Genomic DNA, 14,829 nt, shown 5'->3' with positions numbered 1-14,829 from the left:
CCCCGGGCCAATAAAATGATGCAAAGCTCCGCACTCGCTGCCGAAGGGGCTGTCAAGGGGCTTCCCGAGATCCTCGGTGTGCCGGTGCAACGTAAGGACGCTTTTCTCTTCTCCCTCCTTCGCTCCCTACCGCAAAGGCGGCCCCGGGCCGGCGGGGCAGGGCGGGCAGGGGCTGGAGGGGCAGCGCCCTGCGGGCTGGGCAGGTGCCTCCCGCTCCCGCCCGGGCGGGTTTTTTTCCTCCCCTTTATTTCGTTCCCCCGTGTCTAGCAGCGTTAATAGACGTAAAAATTAGGAGGGTGCGGAAGGGAGAGCGGTGCCCTGGGGCGGGCGGGCCGGCGGCGACGGGAGCCGTGCGGAGCGATGCGGGCCCGGCCCCGACGGGGAGGTCGGCGCGGCCGCGGCTCCGGCTGTGCGTGTGCAAGTGCGTGTGCAAGTGTACGTGTGAGTGTGTGTGTGTGTGGTGCACTCCGGTCCCCGCCCGCCCCCGCGCACCCCCGGTCCGCAGCGCCCGACCCCCCGCTTATATCGTTTATCGCGACAGGCAGCGCCTCGCGGGCCAACGGCAGCAGTGGGAAGGGACCCACGGGCGTTCGCGCGTGTTACCGGGACGGCGGGCCCGGCTCGGCTCCGCGCGGCGCGTGGGGCGATGCCGCCGTGTCTGCGTCTGTCCAAAAATCACCTATATATCTATACGTGCCCCTATATGCTCTGTAGCTACAGGTAGCGTGTTGCTGTGAAAGCACATGCCGACGCGTGCCGTGGGGGTGTCCATAAACACGTCCGGTGTGTGTGGGGAGTGTATGCACCCATGCACGCGTGGCAGGGGGTGTGTGTGTGTGTGTACACGCCGGTGGACGGACCCCACGGGTGTTCGGCCCCGAGCGTGTTTCAGCGGGACGCACACGCTGGCAGCCGGGTGTGAGCCATAGGGGCCCACAGCCGGCCCGTTTCTACAGGGCCCAGCCCTACACCGGGGCTGGGGGGGGACCCGTGTGCACGAACATCCCCCCCCGGGATGCGGGGAGCCGGGGCGGGGGGCGGCCGTGCCCCGCTGCGCCCCCGGCCCGGCCCCGGGGCTGCTCGGGCGGGCGGCCCGGGCTGGAGCTGCGCGGGTATTATCATTATTATTATTATTATTATTATTATTATTATTATTATTTCTCTACGTTTGCAAACGGTTCCCGAGAACTGGGGCGTCCCTGCCGGCCCTCCGGGGGGGAGCCGGGAGCCCCGGCGGCGGGGGGGTAGGGGGGGAGACGGGTCGGGGGGCTGGGCCGCATTTTGGGGGACACACAGGGGGTGTGGGGGGCTGCGCACCCCGGCAGCCTGCCCGCTCCGGGCCGGGCTTTGTGTCCCCGTCCCCGTTCCCCCCCCCCCCGCTCGCCGCTGCCCCCCGGAGCCTCCGCCGCCGTTCCGTGCCCTGCACCTGCCCCCGGCCCCCCCGGCCGGCTGTAATTCGTTTTCCGTGGGTGTTTCTGCGGGGAGTAAAGCCGGTGCCGCTGCCCGGGGGGGCCCGCTTCTAGCTGCCAGACCCCATCCGGCTTTGGGGGGGGGCTGTCCCCGTTATCCCCCGTTTCGGTCCGGTTGCCGGGCCCCGGGACCGGGGGGGGATGTTGCAGGCGGGGACGTTTAACCGAATTTCACCGCAGCAGAGGGGAAGAATAACCCCGGGCAGGAGCGTGCGGCGGTGGTGGGGGTCCATCCCCAGGGCCGAATCCTGACCACCGAATAAGGGCCCCGGTTCCGAGCCGCAGGGTCACTTTTATGGCCCCGAAACCCCACCGGTTTAAGGCGAAATTCGGCGCCTAAGTCACGCTGGAGCAGCAATCACCCCAGCAAAACTCCCCGGTTTGACCCTTCTGGGTGCCACCGAACTCCCCTGCCCCTGACACGGGCAGTTCTGGACTAACTGACGTACGCCAGGCATCACCAGGAAATAATCCAACGAGATACGATTATTATTATTTATTTAAGTGCAAAAAAACCCGTGGCAGGAACAAAATACACGAGGGTGGGCTGCTATAAAAGTTGCCGTCTCCCTGCAATTGCCCTGCAGCTCCAGCCCCGAGCCCTGCGGCCGCCGCCAGCTCCCGGCCGTCGGGTTTCACGGCGTGACACGTTTGGGGCCTGATCCTGCCCCAGTCACGCGTGGTGCACAGCTCCCCGGGGTGAAGGACTATTGGCCCTGGGCAGGGAATACCTTCCCAAGGAGAATTCAGCCCCCCCCATGTCGCCAGCACCTCGATATTTCATCGTCTGTGCGATGAAAAATCGTGATATTTTCATTTCTAATCGCTATTAAATCGCAGGTTTTCCTCTCTAACTACCTCCTTATTTTAGCAGGGACTGTGTCTTACAGCATCCACTTCAGCAAGATTTTGGGGGGGGGAGCCGAGCCTCCCCCCGACAAACCTAGCTACAGCTCAGCCTCGCAGACAGGATTGTTACAAATCTAATTCCCGATATTATTTATGAATATTGTTTTGCAAATCTCACCGAAGTAAAAACTTCTACCAAAGCCAGCGGGAATCGTGCCCGGGTGCCGCCAGCCCCTGGCCAAGGGGCTGGCGGGGGGAATTGATTAATCGCCGCTGGGAAAGTCGTTTGCACGCTGCAGAGAAATGAATTGGAGAGCTCGGTTTTTGGTGTTTTTTTTTTTTCTTTTTTTTTTTTTCATGTGAAGGAATGAGGTTTTCTCCCCGCAGAAAGTCTTTTTAAGGAGTCCCCAACCTGGTGCTTTCCTTGGGGCGGGTGCTCGGTGCTCCTCCGGTACCGGAGAACCGGACCGCCTTTGTGCTCCGCTTTCCACCCGCATTGCCGAGGCACCCATCCTGCAGCACCTTCCTCTCCGCGGGTGACGATCCTTTCCCCTTAACAGAAAAAAATAATAACCCAAACCCACGTCCAAACCCCAAAAGAAGGGCTCGGTGGGCCAGCTCGCTGCCTGGCGTCGTCCGGAGCCGGCGGGGCCGGGCTGCGCTGGAGGAGCGCATCCTTCCCAAAGGCTGCCCCGGGTTTGGAGCGGGGGGGATTGCGGTTTGAGGGATTTCTGAGGCCACCCGCCAGTTTGTTTCGTTTCTACCGTTATTTCTTTTTTTTTTTTCTTTCTTTTTTATTTTTTCTTTTTTTCCCGTCGGGGAGAGATAGGGATGGAAAGATGGACCCGCTGCTAATAAATCACGGTGCTGGCGAGCGGCGTGGGGCCAGACCTCAGCACATCTTGTCAGGCCATTACTCGGGTGCCCCGGTGCGTGGGAGGGTGCTGGGCCGCTGGAGGGGGCGAGGATTGCAGAGCTGGCTACGGATTTTCGTGGGATACGGCCAAATCCTGCCCGGGCAGGCGCCGGCGGGAGGCAGGGATGCACACTAGCTGTGCGGTACCCTCCCGGGTACATCACACAGGACCCCCAGCCTTAGCAGCATCCCTCCACCCCGGGGAGAGGTTTGCCTTGAGGCTGCTGCATCCCTGGGGTGGTCCCCGGGGGGGGAGAAGAGGGGGCCGTGGGGCTGTGCCCCCCCCCCAAATCTGCCTACCAGAGCATCTATCAAACCACCCTGCACACAGAGCCAGCCCTGAGACTCTGGTGGGCAAAGACAGCGATGGAGCGCCTAATGCCATGAACATTATTCCTATTACATCAAATAATTTAGGTAAAACAAGTCGAAATAAATGCGAGGCTTTCTGCAGGCGGGGAGGCAGCGCGGAGCCAGCCCCGGCACAGCCGCCTCCGTTGCAAAGCACAAAGCAGAGCGCAGGGGTTGGATTTAAGATACTTTCTCTCTGCAGGTACTGGCCAAACCAGTGGGTTGAGTGGGACACCTCCTGGTACCCCAGCAGCTCCCATTATTATTATTATTATTATTATTATTATTATTATTATTATTATTATTTAGTACAGGGGAGAGCAGCCAAGCCGATGCGAGTTCAGCACATCTGTGTGCACACACAGACCTGCACGCATTTGGTTGGTGCCGAGCATCTGCAGACAGATTGGAACAAAAAATAGGTCTCTTGTTAAAAAAAAAAAAAAAATTCTCTGGAAATTTGGAGGAAGATATTGTATTATCTGCTGCAGTTGTTTGCTTGTTGAAATTAAGCTGTGTTGCTGCCTTTAGGAGAAAAGCTGTGTTTGTTAGCTTGTCAGTATGTATATATACGTAGATATACAAGTGAGTAGGTGTATATATATGTATATACATACACGTGTTTATATAAATAACCATTTATATAGAAAACATGTTTCATAAACGTGCATACATGTTTATGAAATAAATGAGAAAGATTTATTTGCACTACCACCAAATGTGCCTCCTTTCGGGGCTGATGCTGTGCTGCGTGCCATCGTCTGTGCCAACGGCTTCCACATTGCTCTGAAATAGGTTTAACAAATGAAATGTAGAAAATGTGGCTAGTGCCGACCTGCAACCGTTGTGCTGCTCTCACCAGCAAATTGGGGTGGGGAGCGAAGCATCCAGGTGTTTTTAAAGTGAGAAGGAGAAGAGGACCTATGGAAGCTGTAGATAATTCTTTTTTTTCTTTTTTTTAATTTATTCTACTGTTGTTAATGCGACACAGGCTTAAATGCCAGCAATAAATATGGTCTGAAGGGCACTGGGATTGTAACTATCTAACCTTGTGAATGATAAAATAAGCTGCCTTCACTTGAGATATATGTCAGTACCCCAAAGTATTTTTAAATAATGTTGTTTAAGGCTGTAACAATACCATTTTCTCCTGCGCTCTTTTTCTTTCCCCCCTCTTTCTTTCCTCTCCCCTCTTCCCCTGCTTCTTTCCTCTTTTCCCCCTTTCTCTCCTCCTTTCCCCTTTCTTTCTTTTCCCCCTTTCTTTCTTCTTTTCCCCCTTTCTTTCTTCTTTTCCCCCTTTCTTTCTTCTTTTCCCCCTTTCTTTCTTCTTTTCCCCCTTTCTTTCTTCTTTCCCCCTTTCTTTCTTCTTTCCCCCTTTCTTTCTTCTTTCCCCCTTTCTTTCTTCTTTTCCCCCTTTCTTTCTTCTTTTCCCCCTTTCTTTCTTCTTTTCCCCCTTTCTTTCTTCTTTTCCCCCTTTCTTTCTTCCTTTCCCCCTTTCTTTCCTCCTTTCCCCCTTTCTTTCCTCTTTTTCCCCTTTCTTTCCTCTGTTTCCCCTTTCTTTCCTCTGTTTCCCCTTTCTTTCCTCTTTCCCCCTTTCTTTCCTCTTTCCCCCTTTCTTTCCTCTTTCCCCCTTTCTTTCCTCTTTCCCCCTTTCTTTCCTTTTTCTTCCCCCTTTTTTCTCCTTCCCCCCTTTTTTCTCCTTCCCCCCTTTTTTCTCCTTCCCCCCTTTTTCTCTCCCTTCCCCCCTTTTTCTCTCCCTTCCCCCCTTTTTCTCTCCCTTCCCCCCTTTTTCTCTCCCTTCCCCCTTTTTTCTCCCCATTTCTGCCTTTTATCCTCCCTTTCACCCCTTTTTTCTCCCCATTTCTGCCTTTTATCCTCCCTTTCACCCCTTTTTTCTCCCCATTTCTGCCTTTTTTCCTCCCTTTCACCCCTTTTTTCCTCCCCTTCCCCCTTTTCCTCCCCTTCCCCCTTTTCCTCCCCTTCCCTTTTTTCCTCCCCTTCCCCCCCTTTTTTCCTTCCCTTTCCCCCTTTTATCCTCCCCCGTCTTTTCCAACACCCTCTCTTTTTTCCCCCTCTTCCCCATTCCTTTTTCCATTTCATTTCTTTCCCCTCTCCTCTCCCCCTTTCCCCTTTTTTTCCTTTTTCCCCTTTTTTTCCTTTTTCCCCTTTTTTTCCTTTTTCCCCTTTTTTCCTTTTTCCCCTTTTTTCCTTTTTCCCCTTTTTTCCTTTTCCCCCTTTTTCCCTCCCCCTCCCTTTTTCTATTTTCCCTTTTATTCCTTTTTCCTTTTCTCTTTTCTTTTTTCCTTTTCCCTTTTTCCCCTTATTCTTTTTTTTTTCCGCCCATGTTTTCCCCTCCTGGTAGCATTCAGGCCAGGGTACAGGAGGTCTCCCTCTCTCTCCCCATCACCGACCCCCCCATGCCCAGGCCGGCCGGCTCCCGGCCCCGCGGAGCAGGCAGCATCGCAGGGGGGATGCGGGGGCCGGTTCCTCCTGCCACCCCATACCCTGTCTCTCGCAGCCCGGCTGCGCCCGGCCGCTGGGTCCCTCCTCAGCCCCCCCAGCACTTGTAACAGCATAAAAAAAAATATAATCACCCCCCCAGTGCCTCCACCCCCGGTGCTATTTACTGTCAGCCGCTCTCCAGCAGGAGAGGGAGACAGCCCTTATCCATAAACATCTCTCCTGCTCTTATGCTCCAGCTACGGGCATGGCTTCCCCCCCCTCCCCAAAATCAATCTTCTTTCATGCATGCATGTCAGCATGATGTGCCTGGCTTTTACCGGGCAATCTTCTCCTCCAGACTTTTACAGCACCTCTCGTTTATTCTGAACTATGGGCAGATAGAGAGAGAGATAAATATCCAGCTCTCCAGATCTACAGAAGCTGTCCATCTATAGGCAGACATTGTATAGGCACTCCGAATGGCTGGGTATACATCCTGCCTTAGGAAAAGCCCTCCTTCGCCAAGCACCCTCCTGCAGGATGGGTGCTGTAGTGGGGCGGGGGGGGGGCACTGGATGGGGCAGGACCCACCACCGCTGCTCTCCGCCTGCTTACCACCGCTGTGCTCTGGCCTGGCCTTGCTTCTGCCCATGTTGTCCAGCGACAGGGGTCCGTAACACTCCGGCTGGATGGCAGAAAGCGGGTGGAAATATGCTGTTCCCGTCACGTGAAAACCAGGGTCCTGGGAACCAAAGGGGTGTTGGACCGTGGAGCAGGGCGGGGGGGTTGCAAAGTGGCTAGCACAGGCGGCTCGTGGTGCTCGGGGTGCGGCGGCAGCGGTGGGGGAAGAAACGTTTGCCCATGCTGTAAAAGCCTCTGCGGGTGGGGTGGAGGTAGTTGGTGTCCTGCACCCCCAGCTCACAGCTGGGACCCTGTGGGTGAAACCTGTGGGTCACCCTGGCAGCCTGGCCCTTGCAGGACAGGGGTGACCGTGGGGAGCAATAAGCTGTGTCCCTGGTCAGGGGCTGCGGGATGCTGTCCCAGGGGGAGCGAGAGGCAGGCAGGGAAATGGGTGGTAGGGAGCATAGCCTGAAAAATGGGGTGCAGAAGGGAAAAGCATCGTGTGTGTGTGTGTGTGTGTGTCTGTGCATGGCAGGGCCCTGGGTTTTGCTACCCCGAGGGATTTTTGGTGAAGGTTGGCAAAGGAAGATGTGCTGGGACACCAGCGAGGTGAGGAGCGGCAGCTCATCACCCCGCAAAGCACCAGCACGAGCCAACGCAGGGCTTTGCTGGCCACACTGGCAGGGTGGAAGCACCGCGGGGGCGAGGGGACTGCGGTGGCTGACGCTGCTTTTCTCTCCATCTCTCTCCCCCCCCCCTGCCCAGAGATCCCCCAGTGCGCCGGCTGCAACCAGCACATCCTGGACAAGTTCATCCTCAAGGTCCTGGACCGGCACTGGCACAGCTCCTGCCTCAAGTGTGCTGATTGCCAGATGCAGCTGGCCGACCGCTGCTTCTCCCGGGCCGGCAGCGTCTACTGCAAGGAGGACTTCTTCAAGTGAGTACCACTCGGGGACACGGCCCCCCAAAAGCGGCGTCTCCCCTGCCCGCCAAGCAGACAAACACACCACTTCTTATTTTTAAGTGGAATTTCTCCAAAATCTTCACCTTTTTTTAAGCTGTGGAAATAATGAAACGGTGCTTTACAGCTGCAGCAGGATGCTGTTTGTTGGGATTGAACCTTCCGAAGGCCCCAAATCTCCCTGATGCTCCTCTCGCTCCCCCGTACTGGTTTCAAACGCCCATGGAAGAGTGAGCCGCCGTGGTTCGGCAGCGGCCCCGGCTCCGATCAGAGCTAGAGGGCAGGAGAAACCCGCGCAAGGCAGCGGCAGCGCTGCCTGCTCCTGCCTGAGCCCCTCGCTCACCTAGCTGGGGTTTGCCGATGCCATTCTTTCCCTTCATCTTTTTACCTTTTTTCCTTCTTCTTTTTTTTTTTTTTAAATCCTTTTTTTTTTCTCCTGGTAGTGTAAAAACCTCATTTGATTTTGTTGGCAGCTGCCTCTGAGCTGTGCGATGCGCCAGCCTCAGCGTTTCCCTGCTCCCACGGGACAGGACAACCCATTTTCCGTTAAGAATGGACTTCTTAGGGGGGATGTTCTAGTTCCCGGCTGCTGGCAAAATCTGGGAGCTTTCCCAAGGGATGGCAGAGGGTGTTGCACTGGGACCGGGCACAGCTCGGCCGGCGGTGAATGGCTGTGAAGCAGAGGGCTGCTGCTTTACACCTCCTGCAGGGAGGAGGGCCGGATCCTGGCCAGCGGGTGCCTTTTGCCACCCGGGTGCAGATGATGGGTCCCAGGTGAAAAGCAGCTGCCGCACCTCGGGGACCAGGGCCATCTCCCCACGCCATCATCTCCTGCTCACCCCCAGCCACGCCGGCTCTCCCCATCATTCCCTGCCGCCGGCCGGCCAGCTAAACCAACTGATGGCGATTATGCCCCGTGCTAATCCCTGGGCAGGACTTTCCCTGCCTGCCCATCCCCAGGCTCTCGGGCCTCCCACATCCCCCCCTCCTCCGCCCCACCAGCCATCAGGTCCAAAGGTGCAGCTTGAATTTCTCCTTCCCAGTTGGGGAACGTGCGACGGTCAAAGCAGCCTGGGTAATAACACTTCACTTCTGATATTTTCCAGCCTATTAATCTCCAAGTCATTTAAATAGTCGCCCAAAAGGTGCGGGTAATCAATGTTAATTAGAGTTGAAAGATCAGCGACTTTCTTAGATGAGGTCCTGCCTGGATTATTTGGTGCCAATCAATAGCATCTCGGCGCTCGCTCAGGCTCTCACCTCACCTTTCTTTCAACCACTCATTGATTTTGGGGTAGGTAACCTGTGGATGATGTGAGGATTTAAGACCAACTTCAGAGATAGATTTGCAATGCAGGAGCTGCTTCTGAAAAGACCAGATTTTTTGATTTTTTTTATCGTTTTTTCCCTCCCCACAAATCACAGCTCTTGGTCCTCAGCCATGTGCAGCTCTGTCCTGGGTTTGGCTGTCCCCAGGTGGTGTGGAAACACCCCGGGATGCTGGGGGGGTGTGTTAAAATGGTTTTAATAGTGTTCTGGGGGGGTGGATGGGTAGAGGCAGGATGGGGGCTGCAGAGTGTGCACTGGCTCAGCCTTGGGCACAGAGAAGCATCGTCTGTCTGTCCTATCCCTCCCTCTGTACATGCCTCTGTCCCACCCTCGATCCCTTCATCCCTCCCCGATCCCTCCATTCCCTCCATCACTTCATCACTCCTTCCCCCCAATCCTTCATCCCTCCCTCTCCCTCTCCATCTCCCTCCCCTCCCTCCCTCCCTCCCTCCCTCCCTCTCCCACACTCCCTTCCAGCTGACTCTGGGAGAGCTGAGGTGTCCCCAGCAACTGTCCGGGGACCCTCCCTTTAGGATACAAGCCCAGAAAATGAGACAAAACAGGTTTTTCCCTCCTCACCTTCTGCTTCCAACACCCCTTTGGGCAGCTGCCGAAATCGTGCCGGCACCACTCACGCCTGTTGCCCGCCGCCTGTCCCTGGGTGACACCTGTGTGACTTGGGGACAATCTCGGGGACGCAGCTCTGGTGGCAGTGCCCTGGCTTTCCAGATGGCATGAGGGCATGGGCAGCTGTGGGGGATGTTCAGCCCTCGGAGGGCAGCGAGAGGTGTCCAGGCTGGCTGTACCCCCTGGGCACCCCTGAACCCCACTGCCAGACCCTGCAGCCTCGGGGCTGGGGTCCAGAGAGCTTGGGTTTTCCTGGACTGCCTCCTTCGGACTAGGTGGGTCTGTTTAAGATGTGGGGGACAGATTTATTCTGATAGCTTTGCTGCCCAGGCTGCTGCTGCAAGGCCAGGACGGCTCTGCAGGGTCCTGGCCCCCTGCTGATGGGGTGCTTAGGGGTGCTGGGGGGAGCAGGAGAGACCCAGCAGAGCCCTTGCGGTGCCAGTGGGAGGTGGGGATCTGCCCCATGGCAATCGCAAAGCCCACATGGCTGATGCTGGAAACACCAGTGGCAATAGCCACTTATTTTTGACTTTCTCCTGTTGCTGCCACCACCTCGTGGCACGTGTTGCCCTCGCGCCGTTAATTCAGTGTACACTGGGTGTTATCTGGGGGTTATCCAGATGTTATCTGGGTGTTAGCCTTCATGCCTGCATAGGGCAACCACACTCCACCGCAACCTGGGCTGCACCCACAGGGGTGCACCCATGAGCTGGGTGCACCTGGACACCCCAGGCTCCCTGCAGCAGAGTGCCTGCGATCTGCTGGCTGCTGGGCCAGACGCATGCTCCTTGCATGGTCCGTCTGCGCTTCTTGCACCATTCTTACACCGTCCTTGCACGCTTCTTCCACACTTCTCGCATGCTCCTTGCACACTCTTTGCATGGTCCTTGCACCATTCTTGCATGCTTCTTCCACACTTCTTGCATGCTCCTTGCACACTCCTTGCATGGTCCTTGCACCATTCTTGCATGCTTCTTCCACACTTCTCGCATGCTCCTTGCACACTCTTTGCATGGTCCTTGCACCATTCTTGCATGCTTCTTCCACACTTCTTGCATGCTCTTTGCAGCCGTGCTGTGGACTTGCTTGGGCTCACACCTACCCCAAGCCAGCACGCCCCACGCACCCATCGGGCTGTCATTACGGTGTAAGAGCCCCATCATTCTGCATTAATCTGGGATTCATCATGCTAGCGGGGCGGTGTAATTAATTTATTTGGTATTAATGTGGATGAAATATGTACTGTCCTTGCAGGGGAAAATCAGGCAGCCTATAAGCATTAGTTAAAAGAACCATTAAAATCAAACCTTCCTCAGCTCCATTAGGCCCATCTTTCACAGTGAAGAAGATAAACCCCTGCCGTGTGAAGTGTCATGCATAATTAGGTTGATTGCTGGTTGAAACTCTGCCCTGTCTCCTGGTCCCCACCCCATCTGCGGACGAAGTCCACCTCGCCAGGGGGCTCAGGGTCACCCGCTTCTCCTTGCAGGCGTTTCGGGACCAAATGCACGGCGTGCCAGCAGGGCATCCCCCCCACCCAGGTGGTCCGCAAAGCTCAGGACTTCGTCTACCACCTCCACTGCTTCGCCTGCATCATCTGCAGCCGGCAACTGGCCACCGGAGACGAGTTCTACCTGATGGAGGACGGGCGGCTGGTTTGCAAGGAGGACTATGAGACCGCCAAGCAGAACGGTAGGCACCCTGAAAGGGCTATGAGGTGGGCCAGCACACCAAGGGGTGCCCATGGGTCATGTCACCGGCATCAAACCTGCGGGAAGGTGTCGCTGCGGGCTCTGGGGCGGCTGGTTTTGGAGAGTTTTTCCCCAGCGGCGTGGGTTGGCGGTTTGGGGTTGCTCACGCTGCTGCGGTCGGGGTCGGGGCTGGTACCGGCTCCTTTGCTTGCAGATGACTCCGAGGCGGGCGCTAAGCGGCCCCGGACCACCATCACGGCCAAGCAGCTGGAGACGCTGAAGAACGCCTACAAAAACTCCCCCAAGCCCGCACGGCACGTGCGGGAGCAGCTCTCCTCCGAGACGGGCCTCGACATGAGGGTGGTGCAGGTGAGGCCACGGGGATGCCCCTCTCCACCCTGCCGCTAGTGAAGGGGGACATAGGGGTCCCACCGGAGTGCTGGGGTGCTGGGTTTCAGGGGTGCCGCGGTGCAGGGCTGCCAGTCTTCAAGGGATGCAGAGGTGGCAGGGGTATTGGGGTAGCATAGGTGCCCGGGAGATGGGTTGCAGGGATGCTGGGGTGCATGGGTGCGTGGGAGCTGGGGTGCTGGTGTGCTGGGATGCAGGCATGCTAGGTTGCAGGGGTGCTGGCACGTGGGGTTGCAGGGGTGCTGGGATGCAGGGATGCCTGGTTGCTGGGTTGCCGGAGTGCTAGTTTGCATGGTGTGTGGGAGCTGGGTTGCATATGTGTTGGGGTGCTGGCGTGCCAGGGTGCCGGTATGCTGGGTTGCAGGAGTGCTGGGTTGCATGAGTGCTAGCATATGGGGTTGCAGGGGTGCTGGGTGGCAGAAGTGCAGGGGTGCTGGCATGCTGGGATGTAGGGGTGCCAGGGTGCTGGCTTGCATGGGTGCCGGTATGCAGGGGTGCCAGTGTGCCGCGGTGCCAGCGATATCCCCGTTTCTCCCCAGGTGTGGTTCCAGAACCGCCGGGCCAAGGAGAAGCGGCTGAAGAAGGACGCGGGGCGGCATCGCTGGGGCCAGTTTTACAAGAGCGTCAAGAGGAGCCGCGGGGGCGGCAAGCTGGAGAAGGAGAGCTCGGCCGAGGACTGCGGCGTCAGCGACAGCGAGCTCAGCTTCCGCGGTGAGCGGGACACCGACGTGGGGCGGGGGGGCCGCGGGGCTCCCCCCTGCGCTGACCCCCCCCCTCTGCTCTCCCTCCTTTCCCCGGCAGAAGACCAGATCCTCTCCGAGCTCGGCCACACCAACAGGGTTTACGGCACCGTGGGGGACGTGGCGGGCGGACAGTTGCTGAACGGCGGCTTCTCCATGGAGGGGACGGGACAGTCGTACCAGGACTTGCGGGACGGCAGTCCCTACGGCCTCCCCCAGTCGCCGTCCTCCATCTCCTCCCTGCCGTCCCACCCACCCTTGCTCAACGGGCTGGACTACGCCATGGACGGCAGCCTGGGGCTGGTGGCCCACGGGGCGCAGGGGGTGAGTCAGACGCTGCGGGCCATGGCCGGGGGGGGCCCCACCTCCGACATTTCCACGGGGAGCAGCGTCGGGTACCCAGACTTTCCCACCAGCCCGGCCTCCTGGCTGGACGACATGGATCACCCCCCTTTCTAAGCGCCGCTCGCCCCCCGCCCCGGCCCCCCTCGCTCCCCCCCAGCCCGCAAGCGCAGCACCGAGGGCGCCCGCCGGCGGTTGACCTTTCCAGGATTTCCCGTGGGAATCGGCCCCGGAGGGCTGGAGGGGTGGGGGGGCGGCATCGGTGATGGCCAGGGGCGGTTGTGCCCGGGGTGGGGGGCACGGATGCCTTTGGGTGTAAGCACAAGAGAGGTGTCGGCGGCACGTGGGACGCACGGTGAGGACTCCAGCGCGGGGCTGGGGCACGGCGGGATGTGCGATGGCGTAAGCCGGCGGGAGGGAAGGACGATCGGGGATGGCAGAATCCGTCCCGATGCCCGCACCAGCCCTGCATCCCTCCTGCCGAGCACCGCTGCTATTTTCAAGAGTTATTTTTCGATATGGAGTTGCAACATGACTCGGCGCTGCCCAGAGCCTCGGCGGAAAGAAAAGTCTATATTGTAGAAGGGTTTATTTTAGCGAGGCTGGGGACCTGTCCAGGCAGGGCCATTGCCCCACTGCCCAGGGCGGGGGGGATGCTGCCTGCTCCAGGCACAGTGGGAGTGAAGCCGTCGCACGGTGGCTGCGGGGCCGTGATTTATCCCCAGGCACATGGGAGTGCTTACGGTGCGTCGCCGTGGGTTTTACCTCGGTCGCGCAGCAGGGAGGAATTAAAAAAGAAAAAAAAAGCCTCTAGCCTGAGATGCCCAAGGGCCAAGCTGGGCAGCGGCAGGGCCGGCCGGGATGCTCGAGGCTGGCACGTGCGGATCAGCTGCCGCAAGTGCTGGGGAAGGGGACGGTGAGTGGGAGAGGTGGGGAACGTTTGCTCTGAGGGTATTGCAATAAATCCCCCCACCCCCAAAGAGGGGAAAAAGGGCATTTCATCAGCTGCAGAAGCAGCTGCACGATGGTGGGGAGCAGAGGGGATTGGGGTGTGAGACCCCTCAGGTATCAGCCACCCCCCTTCTCCAGTGCCACGGGGCTGACAGGACCAAGGGCTTGTGCGGGCAGCCAGGGAGGACCTGGGTGGTTTTGGCACAGCCCGTGAGCCCCATGGGGTCTGTTCCCAGTACCAGCCCCTTTCTCAAAACCCACATCCCTAGGCTTGCGACGGCCACCTGCCCATCGCTCCTGGCACAGCCTGCAACTCCCCCCCTGCTCCTTGCCAGGCTGAAGGCATTCAGCCTGATGGATAAAATCCAGCTCCACGCTCGCTGCCCGGGGTGCCCGGCTCTGCAGGGATGCCCCGGCTGAGGGTTGCCTGCCCCCCGCCCCCAGCTCTGGGGTGATGCTGATGATCCCAGGCTGCCCTTCACAGAGGGCTGGTGGTGGATCCAGGTAGCTGGCTGCTGCCAGAAGCCTGGGGCAGGGGAGCTCCAAAAGAAAAGGGGAAAAAAAGAATAAAAATGGAAAAAAAAAAAAAAAAGCCACTCAAGAAAGCACATCATTGGTATGTCCCTGTCCCTCCTTGCCCCCCCGGCTGGGTGTGCTGGTGCTGCAGGTGCTGCCCCAGCTGCACCCATGTGCCTCCCCCCTCCCCAGCCTTGGGTGCTGCTTTGTGCCAAGCCCCCGGCCTTGCCGGGCACCGTGGGCGGCTGGTGGAGGGGGGTCAGGGGGAGCCGTGCCCGCTGCTCTCCATCCCCCTTCAACAAGGCCAAACGCCCCCTCCCCTCACTGTGTAAATTTTGTACAGTTCCAGAAAGTGAGAGTCTTGTTTCCTGGGGGAAAAAAATAAAACCCAACAAAAATAATAATAAAAAAAATTCAAAGAATAAAACCTTATTTATTGCCATGTCTTTGGGGAAAAAGGACCCCCCCAACCTCCCTGAATTCGGGCCTGGGGTGTTGCTTTTGTACCCTGCCTCCTGTGCGTTGGCATGAGATGTGTACGGTCACCCCCTCGCCTCGAGGGAAAGCGGTGTCAAATAAACTCGGGATGCTCTTTAGCAAGCTGCTGTCTTTGGGA

The 14,829-nt window shown here is 58.0% G+C and overlaps 1 protein-coding gene across 1 annotated transcript; it reads left to right on the top strand.

Moving 5' to 3' along the window:
• Window positions 1-12,863, top strand: LHX4 (LIM homeobox 4). The gene is made up of 6 exons (XM_075037537.1): window positions 1-91; window positions 7,414-7,585; window positions 11,055-11,257; window positions 11,471-11,625; window positions 12,204-12,375; window positions 12,466-12,863. Exons 1-6 carry the CDS (start codon window positions 16-18, stop codon window positions 12,861-12,863), a joined length of 1,176 nt encoding a protein of 391 aa, XP_074893638.1. The 5' UTR covers window positions 1-15.
• The last annotated feature ends 1,966 nt before the right edge of the window (window positions 12,864-14,829 follow it).

Source organism: Buteo buteo, chromosome 10 (genome assembly GCF_964188355.1).
Source record: "Buteo buteo chromosome 10, bButBut1.hap1.1, whole genome shotgun sequence".
In the NCBI taxonomy this organism is placed as follows: Eukaryota; Metazoa; Chordata; class Aves; order Accipitriformes; family Accipitridae; genus Buteo; species Buteo buteo.
Note: the sequence above shows the minus strand (reverse complement) of the source record. Positions and strands in the feature narration are given on the sequence as shown.